General features: G+C 49.5%; 2 protein-coding genes across 3 annotated transcripts in view; one reads left to right on the forward strand and one right to left on the reverse strand.

The window, feature by feature from the left end:
- Window positions 1-23,567, forward strand: part of GTF3C4 (general transcription factor IIIC subunit 4) — a 660,517-nt gene that overhangs the window by 54,070 nt on the left and 582,880 nt on the right. The gene's annotated exons all lie outside the window — the stretch shown is intronic.
- Window positions 1-23,567, reverse strand: part of MED27 (mediator complex subunit 27) — a 160,499-nt gene that overhangs the window by 39,722 nt on the left and 97,210 nt on the right. For both annotated transcript variants that reach the window (XM_069943620.1, XM_069943619.1), the window contains exon 4: window positions 12,503-12,596. In XM_069943620.1, coding sequence (XP_069799721.1) covers window positions 12,503-12,596 — 94 coding nt within the window. The remainder of the gene's footprint in view (window positions 1-12,502; window positions 12,597-23,567) is intronic.

The raw sequence follows: 23,567 nt of genomic DNA on the forward strand, positions 1-23,567 counted from the left end.
CCGCCCTCTCCAATGTAGTATAAGGGCTGTCTGCCGGCCGTCCTCTCCTATGTACTATAAGAGCTGTCTGCCGGTCGTCCTCTCCTATGTAGTATAAGAGCTGACTGCCGGCCGTCCTCTCCTATGTACTATAAGAGCTGTCTGCCGGCCGTCCTCTCCTATGTACTATAAGAGCTGTCTGCCGGCCGTCCTCTCCTATGTACTATAAGAGCTGTCTGCCGGCCGTCCTCTCCTATGTACTATAAGAGCTGTCTGCCGGTCGTCCTCTCCTATGTAGTATAAGAGCTGACTGCCGGCCGTCCTCTCCTATGTACTATAAGAGCTGTCTGCCGGTCCTCCTCTGCCTCTATGTACTATAAGGGCTGTCTGCCGGCCGTCCTCTCCTATGTACTATAAGAGCTGTCTGCCGGCCGTGCTCTCCTATGTACTATAAGGGCTGTCTGCCGGCCGTCCTCTGCTACGTAGTATAAGAGCTGTCTGCCGGCTGTCCTCTCCTATGTACTATAAGAGCTGTCTGCTGGCCGTCCTCTCCTATGTACTATAAGAGCTGTCTGCCGGCCGTCCTCTCCCTCTATGTACTATAAGGGCTGTCTGCCGTCCGTCCGTCCTCTCCAATGTAGTATAAGGGCTGTCTGCCGGTCGTCCTCTCCTATGTAGTATAAGAGCTGACTGCCGGCCGTCCTCTCCTATGTACTATAAGAGCTGTCTGCCGGCCGTCCTCTCCTATGTACTATAAGGGCTGTCTGCCGGCCGGCCGTCCTCTCCTATGTACTATAAGAGCTGTCTGCCGGCCGTCCTCTCCTATGTACTATAAGAGCTGTCTGCCGGACGTCCTCTCCTATGTACTATAAGAGCTGTCTGCCGGCCGTCCTCTCCTATGTACTATAAGAGCTGTCTGCCAGTCGTCCTCTCCTATGTACTATAAGAGCTGTCTGCCGGTCGTCCTCTCCTATGTACTATAAGAGCTGTCTGCCAGTCGTCCTCTCCTATGTACTATAAGAGCTGTCTGCCGGCCGTCCTCTCCAATGTACTATAAGAGCTGTCTGCCAGTCGTCCTCTCCTATGTACTATAAGAGCTGACTGCCGGCCGTCCTCTCCTATGTACTATAAGAGCTGTCTGCCGGCCGTCCTCTCCTATGTACTATAAGAGCTGTCTGCCGGCCGTCCTCTCCTATGTACTATAAGAGCTGTCTGCCGGCCGTCCTCTCCTATGTACTATAAGAGCTGTCTGCCGGCCGTCCTCTCCTATGTACTATAAGAGCTGTCTGCCGGCCGTCCTCTCCTATGTACTATAAGGGCTGTCTGCCGGCCGTCCTCTCCTATGTACTATAAGAGCTGTCTGCCGGTCGTCCTCTGCCTCTATGTACTATAAGAGCTGTCTGCCGGCCGTCCTCTCCTATGTACTATAAGAGCTGTCTGCCGGCTGTCCTCTCCTATGTACTATAAGGGCTGTCTGCCGGCCGTCCGTCCTCTCCAATGTAGTATAAGGGCTGTCTGACGGCCGTCCGTCCTCTCCAATTTAGTATAAGGGCTGTCTGCCGGTCGTCCTCTCCTATGTAGTATAAGAGCTGACTGCCGGCCGTCCTCTCCTATGTACTATAAGAGCTGTCTGCCGGCCGTCCTCTCCTATGTACTATAAGAGCTGTCTGCCGGTCGTCCTCTGCCTCTATGTACTATAAGAGCTGTCTGCCGGCCGTCCTCTCCTATGTACTATAAGAGCTGTCTGCCGGCTGTCCTCTCCTATGTACTATAAGAGCTGTCTGCCGGCCGTCCTCTGAGATGATGGACAGGTCATGACAGGCTGCTCCTTGTGTCCGTCCTTGACCCGCTATGGTCTCTTATTAACACTGACAGCTGCGTCATCAATCTCTATTGAGTAAAACCGCAATCACATAGACCCAAGTGGTGGATCATCCCTCTGGTAGAGGATTAGTGGTTGTCCCATTGAGGCCGAGAAAGGAGAATTATGTCCTAAAGGAGAGAAGAGACAAGGACGAAAGTCCCATAGAAGAGGAGCCGCACTATATACCGCAAATCACCAACAATCATCAGGCAAAAATGAAGGCGTCTGGCAAGCCTCTATAACCCTCAAACCACTGGTGTCTAGTGAATGCCCCCGGGCAGGGTATGTATCATTAGACTATAATAAATGCCCCCCGGGCAGGGTATATACCATCAGGCTCTAGGAAATGCCCCCGGCAGGGTGTGTACACTCAGTCTGTAGGAAATGCCCCCGGGCAGGGTAGTACGATCAGTCTCTAGTGAATGCCCCGGGCAGGGCATGTACCATCGATCTGTAGTAAATGCCCCGGGGCAGGGTATATACACCATCAGTCTCTAGTAAATGCCCCTGGGCAGGGTATGTACCATCAGCCTGTAGCAAATGCCCTGGGCAGGGTATGTACCATTAGTCTGTAGTAAATGCCCCCGGGCAGGGTATGTACCATCAGCCTGTGGCAAATGCCCCTGGGCAGGGTATGTACCATCAGTCTCTAGTAATTGCCCCGGGCAGGGTATGTACCATTAGTCTGTAGTAAATGCCCCCGGGCAGGGTATGTACCATCAGCCTGTGGCAAATGCCCCTGGGCAGGGTATGTACCATCAGTCTCTAGTAATTGCCCCTGGGCAGGGTATGTACCATCAGTCTGTAGTAAATGCCCCCGGGCAGGGTATGTACCATCAGTCTCTAGTGAATGCCCCGGGCAGGGTATGTACCATCAGTCTCTAGTAAATGCCCCTGGGCAGGGTATGTACCATCAGTCTCTAGTAATTGCCCCTGGGCAGGGTATGTACCATCAGTCTGTAGTAAATGCCCCCGGGCAGGGTATGTACCATCAGTCTCTAGTAAATGCCCCCGGCAGGGTACATGATGTATACAATGTACCCCCCACTAATCTGAGCCTTCCTTAGCCGTGTACGTCTTATCTGCTACTCATTGGAGGAGACATCTAAGACAATAAGGCAACACCCGAGGGAACCAGCACTCTGCCGGCTATCAGGAGAGAAGTGAGACTGTGTCAGTCCGTCCTGTGACAACAACCCCAGCTGCCGGCTGTAAATGATGGGCAGCCGCGTCCTCGGGGGCTGGCGGAGAGGTGGCGGCCCGGTCACTTGTGCACCGTAAGTCACATCAGCCACATTACAGCAGAAGTCTGAGCAATATGTTACCTGTTTACCAATGCATAAAAGCAATGTAATGAGAAAGGAGCATGCATTATTCAGCACAATGCCGTGTACGCTCATCCACTACTATACCGGGCAGCATGGGGACTGCATGGAGACAGATTAACCCTGACAGCCCAACACCACTGAGCAAGATGGCAGCCAGACAGGAGAGGGGACACCACCCACGACACAGGCTTCAGGATGGAAAACCACTTCCCAGGAATCGGGATTGGGCAGGAGGTCAGAAGAATCCTTCAGCTTGGCGGTGAAGAGTAGGGATCGGCATGAGAGGGGCATGAAGAATCCATCAGCTTGGCGGTGAAGAGGAGGGATTGGCATGAGAGGGGGCAAGAAGAATCCATCAGCTTGGCGGTGAAGAGTAGGGATCAGCATGAGAGGGGGCAGGAAGAATCCATCAGCTTGGCAGTAAAGAGAAGAATCGGCATGAAGGGTGTTAAAAATCCTTCAGCTTGGAGGTTAAGAGTAGGGATCAGCATGAGAGGGGGTGGGAAGAATCCTTCAGCTTGGCGGTAAAGAGTAGGGATTGGCATGAGAGGGGGCAAGAAGAATCCATCAGCTTGGCGGTGAAGAGTAGGGATCAGCACAAGAGGGGGTGGGAAGAATCCTTCAGCTTGGCGGTAAAGAGTAGGGATCAGCATGAGAGGGGGTGGGAAGAATCCTTCAGCTTGGTGGTAAAGAGTAGGGATCAGCACAAGAGGGGGTGGGAAGAATCCTTCAGCTTGGCGGTAAAGAGTAGGGATTGGCATGAGAGGGGGCAAGAAGAATCCATCAGCTTGGCGGTGAAGAGTAGGGATCAGCATGAGAGGGGGCAAGAAGAATCCATCAGCATGGCGGTGAAGAGTAGGGATCAGCATGAGAGGGGGCAGGAAGAATCCATCAGCTTGGCGGTAAAGAGAAGAATCGGCATTAGGGGTGTTAAAAATCCTTCAGCTTGGAGGTTAAGAGTAGGGATTGGCATGAGAGGGGACGTGAAGAATCCTTCAGCTTGGTGGTAAAGAGTAGGGATCAGCACGAGAGGGGGTGGGAAGAATCCTTCAGCTTGGTGGTAAAGAGTAGGGATCAGCACGAGAGGGGGTGGGAAGAATCCTTCAGCTTGGAGGTAAAGAGTAGGGATCACCACGAGAGGGGGTGGGAAGAATCCTTCAGCTTGGTGGTAAAGAGTAGGGATCAGCACGAGAGGGGGTGGGAAGAATCATTCAGCTTGGTGGTAAAGAGTAGGGATCAGCACGAGAGGGGGTGGGAAGAATCCTTCAGCTTGGCGGTAAAGAGTAGGGATCGGCATGAGAGGGGACGTGAAGAATCCTTCAGCTTGGTGGTAAGGAGTAGGGATCAGCACGAGAGGGGGTGGGAAGAATCCTTCAGCTTGGAAGTAAAGAGTAGGGATCAGCATGAGAGGGGGCAGGAAGAATCCTTCAGCTTGGTGGTAAAGAGAAGGGATCAGCATGAGAGGGGGCAGGAAGAATCCATCAGCTTGGCGGTGAAGAGTAGGGATCAGCATGAGAGGGGGCAGGAAGAATCCTTCAGCTTGGTGGTAAAGAGTAGGGATCAGCATGAGAGGGGGCAGGAAGAATCCTTCAGCTTGGTGGTAAAGAGTAGGGATCAGCACGAGAGGGGGTGGGAAGAATCCATCAGCTTGGAGGTAAAGAGAAGAATCGGCATGAAAGGTGTGAAAAATGGATGGAAGAATTCCTCAGCTTGAGGCCAGGAAGAGGGGATTGGCGCGGTACCAGGTAGGAGGGCCGGTTTAGGGGCAATAAGGCAACTTTGAGTCACTGGGGGAAGGAAAATCTGTATTAAAAAAAAAAAAAAAAAATGAAAGAAAGAAAAAAAGCACTGTGTAGCCATAATTGCAGAGTGGCTATAGGACAGGGCAGTGCTAGCTATTGCTCCCTGTTATCAGCCACTTCTCATTGCAGAGTGGCAATAGGACAGGACAGTGCTAGCTATTGCTCCCTGTTATCAGCCACTTCTCGATGCAGAGAGGCTATAGGATAGTGCTAGCTATTGCTCCCTGTTATCAGCCACGTCTCGATGCAGAGAGGCTATAGGATAGTGCTAGCTATTGCTCCCTGTTATCAGCTGTCTGATTACTATCTGCTGTTCTCTGTTATCAGCCAATGGAGGCTGACTGTAGTGTTCTTCAATGAGATGGGGGACACGTCCATCTCCCCCCGGGTCATGTATCTGGGGTGCCTCCATTAAGCTTGGTCTTAAGCGGGCGTTCTCCGGGTGTGACTAGTGGCAGCTTAGGGACGTGTTCTCTGGGTCTCACATGTACGGTTTTCAGTTGTAATAAGCTGTAAAACTTATAAAAGTGGGAAGCGGCAGCAGGCGTGAGAGTAAGGAAGGTCCCGGCACCTGGGCAGAGATCCATCATGTTTAGGTGTGGGGTGGCAGCGATGTGATGAGCTATATCTCATCTCGCACCATCTTCTGGAATGGCCTGTCTGCGTTCATCGATAATTTAAGAGCCCTGGTTCGCCTCTAATTTATGGCACTTCGGCTTAATCCTTTTCTTCTGTGGCGGACATGATGAGTGGGACACGTCCCTCAGGAGATGGGGAGAGGCCTCGCAGGATAAACTCTGGTCATGTATCCCCTGAGTGTAAATCAGCAGACATACAACCCCATAGACAGCCCAGGGTAGGGTGAGGGTGAGAAGATGGACATGAATGGGGGGCCCACAGGATGTCCGCTGACTGCTTACCACCGTGGACAATGGTTCTCTGGACGGATCCATCATACAGCCCCATCTTGGCTGGTGCAGAAGCCAAATCTGTTGGGAGACCTTTAAGAAGAGGGGCCCTTAAAGTCCTATTCCACTGAACAATTATCCTTCAAAAAATCGCTAGATCGCTCGGATTTGAACGATAATCATTTCCTGTAATAGCAGGCAACGATTAAATGACCTACAAGAAATCGTTGATAGTTTAATAGGATCTGGACATATTTTTATGGGTGGAATAAGAAGTTAAAGCTGAAACGTACGCAATATCGACAACTAAAACGACCGCAAGAACGATTATAATTAACGATCATTGTTCCGTGCAATTAAGTGAACGATTTTGGGTCGTTTGCCATAGCAGTCGTTTAAGATCGTTTATCGTTAGTCGTCAAAAAAAATCGCTTGGTGGAATAGTACCCTTAGGGTGCGTTCACACATACAGGATCCGCAGCAGATCTGATGGTGCAGATTTGATGCTGTGTTCAGTTATTTAGATCAAATCCGCTACGGATCCTGTACGTGTGAACGCACCCTTAATCTATTAACATATAATATGCATCAGCGTACAACGACATTCAGGACATCTGTGAGCCACTTTGTGTTATCAGGGAGACCCATTTCCACTAGGCCCAGCATTTAGGTTTGGCCTGGAAGATGGAGCTCAGCTCGTGGCCTAAGGGTTCAGGATAAGGAAAGTGATGAGAATTCAGGCTGTGGAGAATAGTAAGGGGTCACATTGGAGAGAAGCATTTGGGTTGGGGAGTTTGGAATGAGAGGAAGAATAAGGGTTGAGGGAGGGGAGAGGGTTGGAGTTGGTGGGAGATGGTAAGTGTGGGGAAGGTAGTGAGGGACAGACAGGGAATGTAGCAGTGTGGATGAGGGAGGGGAGAGGGTTGGAGCTGGTGGGAGATGGTAAGTGTGGGGAAGGTAGTGAGGGACAGACAGGGAATGTAGCAGTGTGGATAAGGGAGGATAGTGGATCAGGGTTGGCGAGGTGATAGGGTAGATGTGAACACTGCAGTAAGGATTAGGGGGGGGAATAGGGGTCCCGCTGGTTGAGGCATTAGGGTTGGTGGGAGAAGTAGGGGACAGGATGCGGGATAAGAGTTTGGGGGTTAGGAGTAGGGATGTGGAGGCCATTATAAGTCCCCGATCCCGGCACTTCAGATGCCGATGCCGCCTCCGGAGCTTCTCCCTTTCATCCTGTATCTGTTGACACTAGAAATAAGAGATAATTAACTACTAAAATATGTATCTAATGCAGGAAAAACCACGAAATAAATGATACGCCCCCCGTTCACCCGCGGATGGCCCCATGTTCCCGCATCACTTACACACAGCTATCACAGCACTGAGGACGCCCCGGGACCCGCTTTCATGTGCGTTTAGACCCAATCAGGCGGTGATGGCGTATCCCCCCCCCCCCCCCCCCCCACACACATCGGAAACTTACATAACAGACAAAACTTCCACTTTGTTACCCACGTCTGACGTGCGTCGGGGTTAGCGCTCCTTGTTTTACAGGGATATTATTCTTCCCGATTCCTCATGAGGTATGGCCGCTCTCCGTAATTAGCATGCCCAGATTAATCAAACGGCGCCGCGAATTACCAGCGTCAGGACGTGCGGGTCCTTGTCAGGCCGTAATGGATGGTCTGGGGGGGTGACTGAGAGCGGCGGACAAAGGAGAACTATGATGTGAAATGGCGACTAATATGGGGACTTATTCTCTCTGTACCGGCCGGTGATGGATTAGGGTTACGACGGGCCGGGTTACGCACTGCGTTTATGCAATCTGTTTGTTTTTTTTAAGCCGTTTTGTGCACGCAAAAAAAAAAAAAAAGAAAGAATGAATGGCTAAGAAAAGGAAAAAAAATGGATGAACACTGGTGCTGAGGGTCATGTGACAGGTTCACTCTAGCTGTTGAACAACCTGTAAAACTACAACTCCCAGCATGCCCAGACAGACGAACATATTGCATCAGTGGGGGCTGGGGCCTTATCTAAGCTTCGCCATCAGGTGCAGGATCTAGTACTACTACCCTCAGCAGATGTGGTGTCACCCCCGGTGTGGCTGGGAGTTGTAGTTGTGCATCAGTGGGGGCTGGGGCCTTATCTAAGCTTCGCCATCAGGTGCAGGATCTAGTACTACTACCCTCAGCAGACGTGGCCTCACCCCTGGTGTGGCTTGGAGTTGGAGGTGTTGGGTTTGGGGGGAGGGGTCCTTGGGGTTTGGTCCTGTGGCATTGGGGTTGCAGGGCCGTTCTATGCCCTCCCTTTCCTGCTTGCGCTTGCTTTGCTGGGTTGGCGGTCGCTGACTGACACAGTGTGGAGTTAGTGTAGGGACTCATGTGAACCAGGGGACCTGCACGTGGTACATGAGGCAATATGGTTTGATCAAATTATATACCAACATCCTGGAGTTGGTTTTGAAATGTAGCCGAGAGGCATTAGTGTCGGCCATGGGTGTGAGGTGCAGCACTCCTTTCTTGGCGTCACCCCCGGTGTGGCTGGGAGTTGTAGTTGTGCATCAGAGTGGGCTGGGTCCTTATCTAAGCTTCTCCATCAGGTGCAGGATCTAGTACTACTACCCTCAGCAGACTTGACGTCGCCCCCCCGGCGTGGGGAGGCAATCAGCCAGATGTAAATAAGCCGTGTCTCAATTTGTTTATAAATGGCTGCGGATTACAATCTATCAAGGTAATAGATAGGGGGAAACGCTCCACATGGTGTCAGATGAAGAATGGCAGCCACTCCGCCATCCGTCACGCCGCTGAGGTGCTCAGGTATACGGGGAAGACAGGAACACGATATAGTCTGTGGAGAGAAAATTAAAGGGACGCGATGATGGACAAGCACAATGAGAGTATATGAGAGCGGGGACAGATCACAGCCATCGGGAAGAAGCGTGTGTGTGTGTGGGGGGGGGGGGGGGGGGGGGGGGGGAGGGAAGGTAATACTGCTATAATACAGCATAAATAATAACACCATGCAGTGCCCAAGACACTGCCATACTGGGCACAGAAAATACTGCTATAATACAGCATAAATAGTATGGACACTGGCCCTATTACATAAGGGTGGTCGGGGAATATATCAGTAAAAGGACACTGGCCCTATTACATAAGGGTGGTCGGGGAATATATCAGTAATAGGACACTGGCCCTATTACATAAGGGTGGTCGGGGAATATATCAGTAATAGGACACTGGCCCTATTACATTAGGGTGGTCGGGGAATATATCAGTAATAGGACACTGGCCCTATTACATTAGGGTGGTCGGGGAATATATCAGTAAAAGGACACTGGCCCTATTACATTAGGGTGGTCGGGGAATATATCAGTAATAGGACACTGGCCCTATTACATTAGGGTGGTCGGGGAATATATCAGTAAAAGGACACTGGCCCTATTACATAAGGGTGGTCGGGGAATATATCAGTAATAGGACACTGGCCCTATTACATAAGGGTGGTCGGGGAATATATCAGTAATAGGACACTGGCCCTATTACATTAGGGTGGTCGGGGAATATATCAGTAATAGGACACTGGCCCTATTACATAAGGGTGGTCGGGGGTATATCAGTAATAGGACACTGGCCCTATTACATAAGGGTGGTCGGGGAATATATCAGTAATAGGACACTGGCCCTATTACATAAGGGTGGTCGGGGGTATATCAGTAATAGGACACTGGGTGGTCGGGGAGAGGTTGTTGGTCAATATTTGGCAGTTTGTTTCTGAGCTGGAAGAGTCCATTGTGTGGGGGGAGATCTGTGCTGTTCTCTTCCTGGATGCTGGATGACTGATGAGCAGCAGTGTAATATGGAGATATCCTGTGTAATATAGAGGAGGAGGAGGAGAAGACATAAGTAGTGTAGCAGTAACCTCTGTCCTCAGTGTGGGGTTTTCTCTCTGGGAGAAGATTGTGTGTTTTTCTTCAGTGTTCTATGGCTGCAGTAGGCTGTGTGTGTGCGCTATGGCTCCAGCAGGCTGTGTGTATGTGTGCTATAGCTGCAGCAAGCTGTGTGTGTGTGTGTGTGTGTGTGTGTGTGCTATAGCTGAAGCAGGCTGTGTGGGTGTGTGTGTATGCTATGGCTGCAGCTGGCTGGGTGTATGTGTGTGTGCGTGCTGTTGCGTGTCCCCACAGTGACCTTCTATATCACTATGTGTGACCCCTCTCTATATGACTATGTGTGACCCCTGTATATCACTATGGCTGACCTCTTTTTCACAGGGATCTAGCAGTGTTAGCAGTGTTTCTGTGTGTATGGTGAATGTTTAGTTAGAAACATAGAAGACTGTCAGCAGGAAAAGACCACCTGCTCCATCTAGTCTAGTTCTGAGTTGTTCAGGACATGGAGGCTGGAGACTGGCTGCACACACAGGAGAAGCTGCTTTATATGTTTCCTAATTCCCCCAGAAGTCGCCCCAGGATCATGTAGGACATTAGGGAGAAGCTGCTGAGCCAGTGTGATAAATAACTCCCCTGGTATATGACCGGCCATTTATCAAGAAGTAGGAGTCGGAGTAGGGAGTCGGAGTCGGTCCTGATAAAATTCAGGAGTCGGAGTTGGAGCTGCAGCTTACCGACTCCACAGCCCTGCATACAGTGCTGACATATCAGTGCTATATAGCGGCACATGTAAAGTATTGTGTATATGTATATGGAAGCTGTGCAATGTGCCATCACCTTACTGCCATCTCCATGACGGCGACAGCCATAGTGTGATCTCCGCTCTACAGCAGCAGATGAAGGATGCACAATGAGCCTTATCAAAGGTAAATGTGCAGCAGCCCTTAAAATCCCCCCCGTCTGATGTGCGTAGCGTGACAGCGAAGAGATCAGCCGCAGCCGCCACCTGTCAGCCGCTTCTGCGCCGCTCCCCTTATTTTGGGGTGTTTGACGGTAATCGGAGGTGACGGTGAATAGATTGTGCATCTTTTGCTGCCGATTACCGCGTCTTAATCACAGCCGGCCTATTGGCGTCCTCCATTGTCTGCTGGCTGCATTCAGCAGCCCCGTCCCCCCGGAGCAGATGTTCACCTTACTTTTTAATTAGAAGCAGAAACACACAGATTTCTTTTCATCTTCCTCCCCTGAGGCCGAAACTCCGATCCCGTTCCCGAAACGTCTTCCTCCTGCGCACCGGACAGGGACGAGGTGCTGAGCAATGAAAACCACACAGCGCCAACCCAAACCGCCATTACAAGAGGAACAACCCGGAGGAGCAGAACACTGTGCAAACCGCACAGCGCCATCCCGAACCGGCATTACAAGAGGAACAACCCAGAGGAGCAAAACACTGTGCAAACCGCACAGCGCCATCCCGAATCGCCATTACAAGAGGAACAACCCGGAGGAGCAGAACACGGTGCAGACCGCACAGCACCCCCAACTCTTAAAGGGGTTATCCAAGCTTAGAAAAACATGGCTGCTTTCTTCCAGAAACAGCGCCCCTCTTGTGCTCAGGTTGAATGTGGATATTGCAGCTCAGTTTCTCTGAAGTGAATGGGGGTGAATTGTAATACCAGCCACAACCTGAGAACAGGGGTGGCGCTGTTTTTGTTAGTAAGTAGCTAGGTATTCTCTCATCTTGGACATCCCCTTTAAGACTGAGCCGCTCTAACTGAGCAGTGCTCTCACTGATCAGCATTTGTGTACTGAGCCTATTAGAGGTACCTACCTCTCAATAGTCATGTGGCCCTTTGCTTTACTCTACTATTACACGTGGAGGTGAGTAGTCAGTGGCCAATGACTGAAGAATTCAGGATGTAGCGGTCAGCTAAAATATAATAATTTACTTGTTTGTTGTTTGATTGCTGGCCCAGTGACATTGGCCAAGGGGGTTGGGCCCCATGACATCGAGCCAGGTGGTCGGGCTCCCCAGTGACATCGAGCCAGGTGGTCGGGCCCCCCAGTGACATCGAGCCAGGTGGTCGGGCTCCCCAGTGACATCGAGCCAGGTGGTCGGGCTCCCCAGTGACATCGCGCCAGGTGGTCGGGCCCCCCTGTGACATCGCGCCAGGTGGTCGGGCCCCCAGTGACATCGAGCCAGGTGGTCGGGCCCCCCTGTGACATCGAGCCAGGTGGTCGGGCCCCCCTGTGACATCGCGCCAGGTGGATGGGCCCCATTACATCAGCCCACGTGGCCGGGGCCCTAGAAACCATACTCTTCTCTGTTAGTCAGTGAAGGGTTAATACGGGCCTGTGATAAAGCTTTGGGTCACTGAGCATGTGTCACACCTGAGTAAGCGGTGTCCTTGGTGTCCCGGAGCGATATCCATGGTTAAGGATGCCATGAGCATGACTTCTGGCTGAGGAGGCGGCTTGCGCTCCGCAGGGAGACACGAGAGCAGCGCTCCTGCCATCTATGAGATAATAGCCCAGGCGAGGGCTCTGTCCTACATCCCACATCCATTACTGCGGCTCCCGGCGCTGAGTGACAGAGCCCAGACACGACATACAGGACACAGACACCTCCAATCATCTCACCTGTGTAAGGGAAAGCTGGGGGGGCAGCAATATGGCCGCCATATCAGCAACCAACCAGCTGGAGGCGGAGTTATACTGACCACCAAACTTACCAGCAACATGGCGGAGGTCCCGTTAGGTCTAGATAAGTGGATGGTCATCTCAGGGAACATGCGGTCAATCCGGGTGATGACATCATCAATGTACCTGAGAAGAGAGGAGAACAGAAGTGAGGTCACCTGATACTATATCAGTGCTGGAGCGTTATAAGAGGAGCGGCTGATATCAGTCACATATGATGTAATGTCTGGAGGTTATATCAGTGCTGGAGCGTTATAAGAGGAGCGGCTGATATCAGTCACATATGATGTAATAGGAGGTTATATCAGTGCTGGAGCGTTATAAGAGGAGCGGCTGATATCAGTCACATATGATGTAATAGGAGGTTATATCAGTACTGGAACGTTATAAGAGGAGCGGCTGATATCAGTCACATATGATGTAATATCTGGAGGTTATATCAGTCCTGGAGCGTTATAAGAGGAGCGGCTGATATCAGTCACATATGATGTAATAGGAGGTTATATCAGTACTGGAGCGTTATAAGAGGAGCGGCTGATATCAGTCACATATGATGTAATAGGAGGTTATATCAGTACTGGAGCGGTATAAGAGGAGCGGCTGATATCAGTCACATATGATGTAATAGGAGGTTATATCAGTACTGGAGCGTTATAAGAGGAGCGGCTGATATCAGTCACATATGATGTAATAGGAGGTTATATCAGTACTGGAGCGATATAAGAGGAGCTGCTGATATCAGTCACATAGGATGTAATAGGAGGTTATATCAGTACTGGAGCGTTATAAGAGGAGCGGCTGATATCAGTCACATATAATGTAATAGGAGGTTATATCAGTACTGGAGCGTTATAAGAGGAGCGGCTGATATCAGTCACATATGATGTAATAGGAGGTTATATCAGTACTGGAGCGATATAAGAGGAGCTGCTGATATCAGTCACATATGATGTAATAGGAGGTTATATCAGTACTGGAGCGTTATAAGAGGAGCGGCTGATATCAGTCACATATGATGTAATAGGAGGTTATATCAGTACTGGAGCGATATAAGAGGAGCGGCTGATATCAGTCACATATGATGTAATAGGAGGATATATCAGTACTGGAGCGATATAAGAGGAGCGGCTGATATTAGAAAGTTCCCACCCATTTGGCACTTTGATGAAAAGTACAGTCAAATAAATAGTAGACCTCTCTATAATATTTAGGAACCAGGAGATGTGGCACAAACATAAAATCACCACAAGAATACAAAGGCTACAAAGTCATATGAACCAATTTTTGTAGTAGGCTTAATGTCCTTTTAGACCTAAAAATTTGTCGGCTGCGGGGGGCGCACATGAGCGCCATTCAGCGAGATCATCGCTCCGTTGCAGAGCCCTTACCGGACACTACAAATGATCCATGTATCGCTCACCCAGACATGGAAACTGACAGCCCAGATATATATATGTATACACACACTGTATAATGTATACTTACCCAGTGCGCTGCTGCTGCGATCTGGCATCCTCTATCCTGCAGTGGTGCACTAGGTAAGTATGTACTGCTGTGTGATCTGGAAACCTTTATAAGATGTGCAGCCGACAACAATACATTTTTAAGTGGGTTCTAAATACACGATCAGCTGATAACCGAGCGGTTTCCCCGCCTTTGGTTGATCGCAGCGATTATCGGCCTCAGGAGCGTTTTTATCAACTTATCAACTTTTCTGGCTGGTAATCGGTCAGTTTACAAAAGTAAAGCAACCGCACTCCCCCCAGAGCGGCCTTCACAATTCTGTTCCAAGACAGTGGTGCATTATGGGAGCTCAGGCATCCAGCTTATCGTCAGCACCAGGGCTGTGGAGTCGGAGTTGTGGAGTTGGAACTAGTATTGGCTGGAGTCGGAGTCAGAAAAAAATGTACTCCAGCTTTAAAATTTGTTTTAGAACAATTTGAGTTTTGATATGAATTTTATAAGTTTTGCTCATCAATATATATTATGAGCAACATTCTAATAGAACACTGTCCCTATTACATAAGGGTGGTCGGGGAATCTATCAGTAATAGGACACTGTCCCTATTACATTAGGGTGGTCGGGGAATATATCAGTAATAGGACACTGGCCCTATTATATAAGGGTGGTCGGGGAATCTATCAGTAATAGGACACTGTCCCTATTACATAAGGGTGGTCGGGGAATATATCAGTAATAGGACACTGGCCCTATTACATAAGGGTGGTCGGGGGAATATATAAATAATAGGACAATGGCCCTATTACATAAGGGTGGTCGGGGAATATATCAGTAATAGGACAATGGCCCTATTAGATAAGGGTGGTCGGGGAATATATCAGTAATAGGACACTGGCCCTATTAGATAAGGGTGGTCGGGGCATATATCAGTAATAGGACACTGGCCCTATTAGATAAGGGTGGTCGGGGAATATATCAGTAATAGGACCCTGGCCCTATTACATAAGGGTGGTCGGGGAATATATCAGTAATAGGACACTGGCCCTATTACATAAGGGTGGTCGGGGGATATATCAGTAATAGGACACTGGCCCTATTACATAAGGGTGGTCGGGGAATATATCAGTAATAGGACACTGGCCCTATTAGATAAGGGTGGTCGGGGCATATATCAGTAATAGGACACTGGCCCTATTAGATAAGGGTGGTCGGGAATATATCAGTAATAGGACCCTGGCCCTATTACATAAGGGTGGTCAGGGAATATATCAGTAATAGGACACTGGCCCTATTAGATAAGGGTGGTCGGGGAATATATCAGTAATAGGACCCTGGCCCTATTAGATAAGGGGGTCGGGGAATATATCAGTAATAGGACACTGGCCCTATTATATAAGGGTGGTCGGGGAATATATCAGTAATAGGACACTGGTCCTATTATATAAGGGTGGTCGGGGAATATATCAGTACTAGGACACTGGCCCTATTACATAAGGGTGGCCTGGGAATATATCAGTAATAGGACACTGTCCCTATTAGATACGGGTGGTCGGGGAATATATCAGTAATAGGACACTGGCCCTATTACATAAGGGTGGTCGAGGAATATATCAGTAATAGGACACTGGCCCTATTAGATAAGGGTGGTCGGGGAATATATCAGTAATAGGACACTGGCCCTATTATATAAGGGTGGTCGGGGAATATATCAGTACTAGGACACTGGCCCTATTACATAAGGGTGGCCGGGGAATATATCAGTAATAGGACACTGTCCCTATTAGATACGGGTGGTCGGGGAATATATCAGTAATAGGACACTGGCCCTATTACATAAGGGTGGTCGAGGAATATATCAGTAATAGGACACTGGCCCTATTAGATAAGGGTGGTCGGGGAATATATCAGTAATAGGACCCTGGCCCTATTACATAAGGGTGGTCGGGGAATATATCAGTAATAAGACCCTGGTTAGAAACCAGTTAGAAACATAGAAGACTGTCAGCAGGAAAAGAGTAGTGAGTAGTTCAGGACATGGAGGCTGGAGACTGGCTGCATCCACTGCACACACAGGAGAAGCTGCTTTATATCTTTCCTTATTCCCTCAGACGTCGCCCCAGGATCATGTAGGACATTAGGACATCAAGCTGCTGAGCCAGTGTGATATATAACTCCCCTGGTACATGACCGGCCATTTATGAAGGAGCAGTCGGAGTCGGGAGTCAGAGTCGGTCCTGATAAAATAAAGGAGTCGGAGTCGCGGGTTACCGACTCCACAGCCCTAGTCAGCACATCTCCCTGTGTTATTGGAGGATGCGGTGCTGACATCACAGCAGGTAAAGGTTCCCGTTCCTTTTGTATATAGGTGCCCGGCGCTCATATAGGGCAGGTGTCTGCCGGTTTAATAGGCCCCTAAATAACTTGTCCTAAAAGTTTTCCTCTTGCTTTGGAGACTGAGACTTGATACTTAAAATCTGCAAAACAGCAGCAAACTGACTAAACTTTTCCCTTTGTCAGCGGAGTTCCCCTTAAGGTCACAGTGCGGTGACCGCGAGATGTAAATGATGGCCGCTAATGAGAGAGATGACCGTCCAGCCTGGGCCAGGAGCGGGCACAGGTGACACAGGATGGCGACTCTTCCCACTTTTCACTGCCATGAGTGACGGCCGGCATATTACCGCAGTCTTGGCGCCGTCGGCCGCTCGCTTTTTTCGTGCTCAGCAAAAAGAAACCCACAACAACAATAAAAAAATAAAAAGTCTTGTCGCTCTGCAGGAGAACAAAGGTCACTGCTAACTATATGCTAATAGAGACATCAGGTATTATACTGCCGCCAAACCCCGATCAATAAACATCTCCAGCGCTGGACACTGGCCGGAGTCTGCGGAATGTAATGAACCGGCCGCGGGCCAGAGAGCCAAGAGGGGGGAGGGGGTGTCCGCAGCCGGGTACACAGCTCAATCCACAGCACACAACACTCACACCCCACCAGTAATTGGTCTGAAGCCTGAGGCCTTATTCACACGCTCAGTGATTTTCAAGGTCCGTGGATGAAGTCCGCTATCTACCTCAGTGATCCATGAAACATCCATGATTGCATCCGTGTTTTTCACGGATCTGTTTAAAGTTTTTTTTAAATTAGACCGATTAGACAAGCCCATGGGAGAGACCACTACCTGTCTACAACATAGAACAGGGATAGGGGAACCTCCAACTGTTACAAGACTACAATTCCCGTCATGCTTGGACAGCCAAAGTTTCAGCTGTACAAGGATGATGGGAATTGTGGTTTGCCAACAGCTGGAGGACCGAAGGTTCCCCAATCCCTGCTATAGAGTATGTAACTTACTGGGGTCTGAGTGTTGAACATAAGATCCAGCATCAGTAACTGTATGGATGCGGCTGAGCTGGGATGAAGCAGATGACACTACAGAAATACTGGGGGTCAAATACAATTAGATGTCAAACAAAACATCTTCTCCTATGCAAACAAATATGTACAAAGTGTAGGGGACAAAGGATCAGACTACACAGGATTTGTTTGTAGTCTGTTACCATGGAAATGCAGAGGTATTGTTAGGAGCATTATAACATAAAATGAGAGGAAACTTATAAATATTTGTACCATTACTCGTTTAAATACATACATATAATATATATATACACATACACATATATATTATGTTGCAGTGGGATTCTATAAATGACAGCTGTATCCCCCTCAGCAGACCTGCTGACCCCGCTTCTCCTTACTACAGTACTATCGGCAATATTCACAAAGCTCGCAGAGCGCGTTTCTCTACAAAATTGTGATTAACGTCTGGACAGATGGTGACGCGTTTCAGCCTGACCCTCTTCTTCTGGGGGCTGGATGGGATCCAGTGCTGGTGTGATACTGCTCGGCTGCGGAGAGATTTAAATAGCTGTGAATCCCACACAACGTGCAGGAGACATGCTGTTCATTTCATACACCCATGCAAAGTGGAGGAAGTAGGCAATTCTGGCACAGAGACAGCCGGATGAAGTAATCAGAGAATGGAGAGCGGCGGCAGCGGCTTATGAAGCGGACCTGTGATGGGCTGCGGAGTCCGTGCAGGGGAGTGGGTGCTTCCAAAGCATATCCATAGGGTCCCAACCCCCTGACCTAGCTCTCCTTCTTGCCGATGGATTGGAGGGGCAGGCAGGGGGCAGATTCTGGGCAGAAAATGCTCTCAGTATGGCTGTACTTGGAGTCCAAGTTTCTATGGTGGCAACATAAAGGAGATGGCACCAAACTCTAATCCTCCTAGATGACAGAGACAGTGAGCAAGGCGACAAGACAAGGCAGTCTGCAGACATCGCTGTCCACTGCTCCACCAATCAGAGTGGATGCACATAGCATTGAGCCGTTTGGCTCCACCAATCAGAGTGGTTGCACATAGCGTTGAGCAGTTTGGCTCCACCAATCAGAGTGGTTGCACATAGCATTGAGCCGTTTTGCTCCACCAATCAGAGTGATTGCACATAGCGTTGAGCCGTTTGGCTCCACCAATCAGAGTGGTTGCACATAGCATTGAGCCGTTTGGCTCCACCAATCAGAGAGTGATTGCACATAGTGTCAACGTTCTCCAAACCCCAACATTCCGCATTTGACTCTGGAGAAGAAGTATCTATGTTTTCTTGGCAGCCCTTGGGTGGCATCTAAAGCCTGGGGAGTCAAAGAACGGTTCGGAGAGTAGTCTCAACGCTAGTCATCGGTTGTGTGTAATGGAGACATGGGGAACAGTACTCATGAAAAGAGGGGCAAGCCTGTAAGAAAGGGGGAGCCATGGGAAGCAATCAATAAGAGGGGCCGAGGAAAGCAGGTCCTGTGGGAGAATGGGGAGCAATGGGGAGCTTACTCTTATATTAGGCACTTTGGGGGTCTGTAGATATACAGTTATAGAGCAGATTTGTGGCTACTTACAGGCACTATGTGACTGGTGCTATATACTCCGCATGTCCCTAACAGTTCTGAGAGCAGGATCTGTATTTCACTAGTAACATGGGGAGCCTTACAGTCTAGCAGGGTTACTTGGGGCACTGAATATAACAGCAGACACAGTTCTAGGGGTAACCACATGAGGCCACTATGGATATTTTTTTTTCTTTCAAATCAACTAGTGTCAGAAAGTTAAGATGATTTGTAGATTACTACTATTTATAAATGTCCAGATTTTCAGTACTTATCAGCTGCTGTATGTCCTGCAGTAAATGGGGTATTCTCTCCAGTCTGACACAGTGCTCTCTGCTGCCACCTCTGTCCATGTCAGGAACTGTCCAGAGCAGCAGCAGAGAGTAGTGTGTCAGACTGGAGAGAATACACTACTTCCTGCAGGACATACAGCAGCTGGTAAGTACTGGAAGAATGGAGATTTTTTTTTTAATCGAAGTAAATCAGAATTTTGTATAACTTTCTGACATCAATTGATTTTAAAGAAAAAAATGCTGGAATATCCCGTTAAATGGGACAGTAGGACAGAGATTGTATGAGCCTAGTGGGAAAGAATAGAACCAAAGTCATTTGTGCGGGAAAGTCAGGCAGGGATTTCAATTGTCCAATCATGGTAATGGCTGAGAGTGGGTTTTGGGTAAATCTGTGGTATTAGGATGCTCTTACATGCGTTCTGCAAGACAGTAAGAGAGAGTCTTAATACCACAGATTAAGCCACGAAAACCACGCAGCTATTAACAGGATTGGCCACTCAACAAAACCATTGGCTCTATGTGTGGTGGCCGGCAGCGGCTTAGTGCAGTCTTCTTGGGATTCAGTCTGTGTCTCTAGGGCAGTGTGAACTGGAAATTTTCCCCCTGGTTAGGAGTTGTAGTTTTGCAACATCTGGGGGAGCCATTGCTGTAAAGCAGGATTGGGGGGAACCATTGTCCTTCTAGTGCATGATGGGAATTGTAGTTTTGCAACAGCTACAGGTCCGAAGTCTTCCCTATCCTGCTCTAAGGGATAATCCATCCAGATGATTGTTACGTTGCAGGAACTTACCAAGACTGAGACCAGCATCGCCAATTCCAAGTCATTGGTCCAATAATTAGATCCACTGAACACGTCAAGAAAAAAAATTGCAAAAAAAAAATTCTAATTCATAAACCCTGCAAGCGGCATGCAAATTAATATGTGCTGTGTGTCCTAGATGCATCCTGTTGATTGTCCCCCCCCCCACGCTGATCCTCCCCCGCCCTCTTTGAGGTTGAATTTTTGATTTATTTATTAACCTCTGAAGAAGAGGAGAAGCCGATAATTTCATCTTGGTCGCAGCTGTCTCCCGCACAAGTCTCCACATGTCAGCACATCGGCCGCCTCTCCGTCCTCCCAGCAAACACCAATTAACAATGTTTAATAAAGCAGAAGAATTGGGAGGAGATGCTCAGTGATATTCCCGCAGCTCAGGCTGCAATGGAGACCATTCCCCGGGGGACGGGAGGGGGGATGGGCCGCAGGATAGAGCGGACAGGGTCCCGAAGCAGATACAGTGCAGGCATGAGAAAGTAGATGGAGACTGAAGAACAACAATCCCCAAAAAATACAAAGCGGAAGAGAAATATAGCAGCCGTGACTCGTCTATGGCAGGTACTGCGATGGGATGGGGGTGGATGATACTGGGGTCCACAAGGAGGAGAGACTAGATAACTAACACTATATAGTCATGGTGAAGACCAATATGGTGGCCATGACTCGTCTACGGCAGGTACTCCGAGGGGAATGGGAGGGGATGAATATGGGGTCCACAAGGAGGACTAGATGACTAAAGGCCCTATTCCACCAACAGATCTGACGACAGATTATCTGCCAAAGATTTGAAGTGGAGTTGAAAAGAGGAGAAATCCAGTCTTTCCTTTATGACCTGATCTCTGTTTATAGTCTGTTCCTGGGTTTGGCTTCAAATCTTTGGCAGATAATCGGTCGTCAGATCTGTTGGTGGAATAGGGCCTATATAAGTAGGGTGAAGACCAATTTGGTGGCCGTGACTAGTCTACGGCAGGTACTGCGATGGGATGAGGGTGGATGAAACCAGGGCCCACAAGGAGGAAAGACTAGATGGATATTAAAATAACAACACCTCTGATAACACTATATAATATAAAGGCAGTTTGAAGACCAAAATGGTGGCCATGACTTGTTCATGCCACTTAGCTTGGTGGGTAAAGCTGGGCTGCAAGAGAGGCCAGGGGTCCGCAGCAGGTGGACAATAAAGCTGATGGATAACAAACAGAACCCCTCCCCCCCCCCCAAAAAAAAAAAAAAAAAAAGGAAAAATATTTTTAGAAATAAAAAAGCAAGGTGAAGGCCAATATGGAGGCCATGAGCTGTCAATGCCGCTTAGCAGGTACTGTAAGGGGGTCGGGGGTGAACCATGACTTTGGCATAGGGCGACCAGGGTCCCAATGCACAGGGATGAGACAGATATTAAATCGCCAGCATCCAGATTACAAGGTACAGACCAATATGGCGGCCATGACTCGTTCATTTCAATGATACAGTGTGGGTGTTGCTATGTACTGTAAGTGCAGTCACCCCTTCATTGTGCTTATCACGGGGCTCCTAAGGCTTTGCACTGTGGTGGTGGACACCAATGTATATTACATGACACCCTGCAGGAGGTAACAGTCCCCACCACAGCTCTGCAGGTGCTGTATATGGTGGCTGTCCCCATTCAATGGAGGAGCAGTCAAGGTGACTCCAAGGTTAACCTTTCCCGACATGTGTGGGATCACATGGAGGGATGACAGGACGGCCGGATCTCATGTCGGTGAGGGCCCCGCTGTGTCAGGGAGGGCCGGCCGTACACTTCCATATACTGGATGGAGTAACTTTTGTTGCCAGACTGCTCAGCAAGCAGAATGGCTGCAATTGGAAAAAGGGAAAAATCTGCTCCATCAGCAGAGGTGACTCCTGCATAAAAGATCTGGATGTATCTCCAGTCCGATAATGCTCGCTGGAGGGGAGCGCTACCTGTAATGTGGGGGGAGGGTCGGGATCCTGTGCCAGGCAGTGATGGATGGGCCAGCATGGTGTCAATGCACAGAATCTCAATACTGTCGCCATATCGCTGCACCTGATAAGACTGCACAATGCCGCTGCTGTCCTCCAGGATTGATGGAGCCTGAACACAGGGCGGCTCTTACCTCCCCAGCCCCTCCAGACACATATACATTTATCCACCATTAACCAGAAGGGGGGAGATCATCTGTCAGTGCCGAGCGTGCGGGGCAGCCCGGGAGGGCACGTACCTGGCACCGCCAGCATCCTGCTCACTATGGGGATGCATGGATTATGCATTACTGAGCAGGCTTAACTGTTTCAGCGCCACGGCTAGGAATATAAATTGATGGCCTTTAGATGGTGGAGTGAAGGTGCCGCAGCCCCTGTTTTGGAGCAGAGGGGGATCGTCTGAGTAAGGATCAATGGCTGAACCAGGCAGAGCTGTGTGTATGGAGGTGTTCTTCCATCTGCTGATCGTGGGGGGTTCTGGGGGCTGCCCAATCCTAAGCATAGGGGGGTATCACCCGTCTACAGGATAGATGTATATGTTCTGTGGGGGTCTGACCAGCAGGACCCCGACTGAAGATGAGATGGGAAGGAAGCTGAAGCATGTATACCCAACAAAACTTGAAAAGAATGAGTAGGGGACCTAGTGGTCTGAACCCCACCAATCAGCTAGTTGTCATCTGTCCTGGACATAGGTGATGATCCTGAATCTTAAGAGAAGCCCTTTAAAAACCCCTTTAAGAGCTAGCGCTCACACATTCCAATGCTCAAAGCAAATTTGCAGTTACTGTTTATGGTACACAGCTCCCATGAAGACCTATACTTTTGATGTAGCGGGATCTTACCGTCATGTGCTCCACTCCTTCCACATTCCCTTCCTGCTCATGTACAGGAGGTAGAAGAGGCAGCCATGTTATTCTTAGTATTCCAGTGTTCAATCTAGGGCCCAGCGTACATCAAGGGCATGATCGGAGAATAAAGGTCCCGTCACCCACTATGGGACTATTTCTACCAATGATCGGCAGATTAACAAAATGATACCGATGATTTTAGTGTCTGTGACCATCATAGAAGGTTTCCTGCTCAGCTCCACCACACAAGCCACCCCCTCGATGCTGCCCCATGAGCCACCCATCTGCCCCACCAAACAAGCCATTCCATTTGGCCGCCACATAAATCATTTCACCCAACCCCTAATACCAGCCATCCCACTCTGCCCCAACATACAAGCCATTCCACTCTGCCCCAACATACAAGCCATTCCACTCTGCCCCAACATACAAGCCATCCCACCTGGCTTCCCTCAAATGAGCCATTCCATTCTGTTCACCACACCAGCCGCCACACTAGGCCTTGTTATACAAGCCTTATATGAGCCATCCCACTCAACCCTGCCTAACGTGCCATCCCACTCGGCCTCCCCACATGAGCTGTCCCACTCAGCCCTGCCATACCAGCCGTCCCACTCAGCCCCGCCATACCAGCCGTCCCACTCAGCCCCGCCATACCAGCCGTCCCACTCAGCCCCGCCATACCAGCCGTCCCACTCAGCCCCGCCATACCAGCCGTCCCACTCAGCCCCGCCATACCAGCCGTCCCACTCAGCCCCGCCATA

The sequence above is a fragment of the Dendropsophus ebraccatus genome, chromosome 10 (genome assembly GCF_027789765.1).
Source record: "Dendropsophus ebraccatus isolate aDenEbr1 chromosome 10, aDenEbr1.pat, whole genome shotgun sequence".
NCBI lineage: Eukaryota > Metazoa > Chordata > Amphibia > Anura > Hylidae > Dendropsophus > Dendropsophus ebraccatus.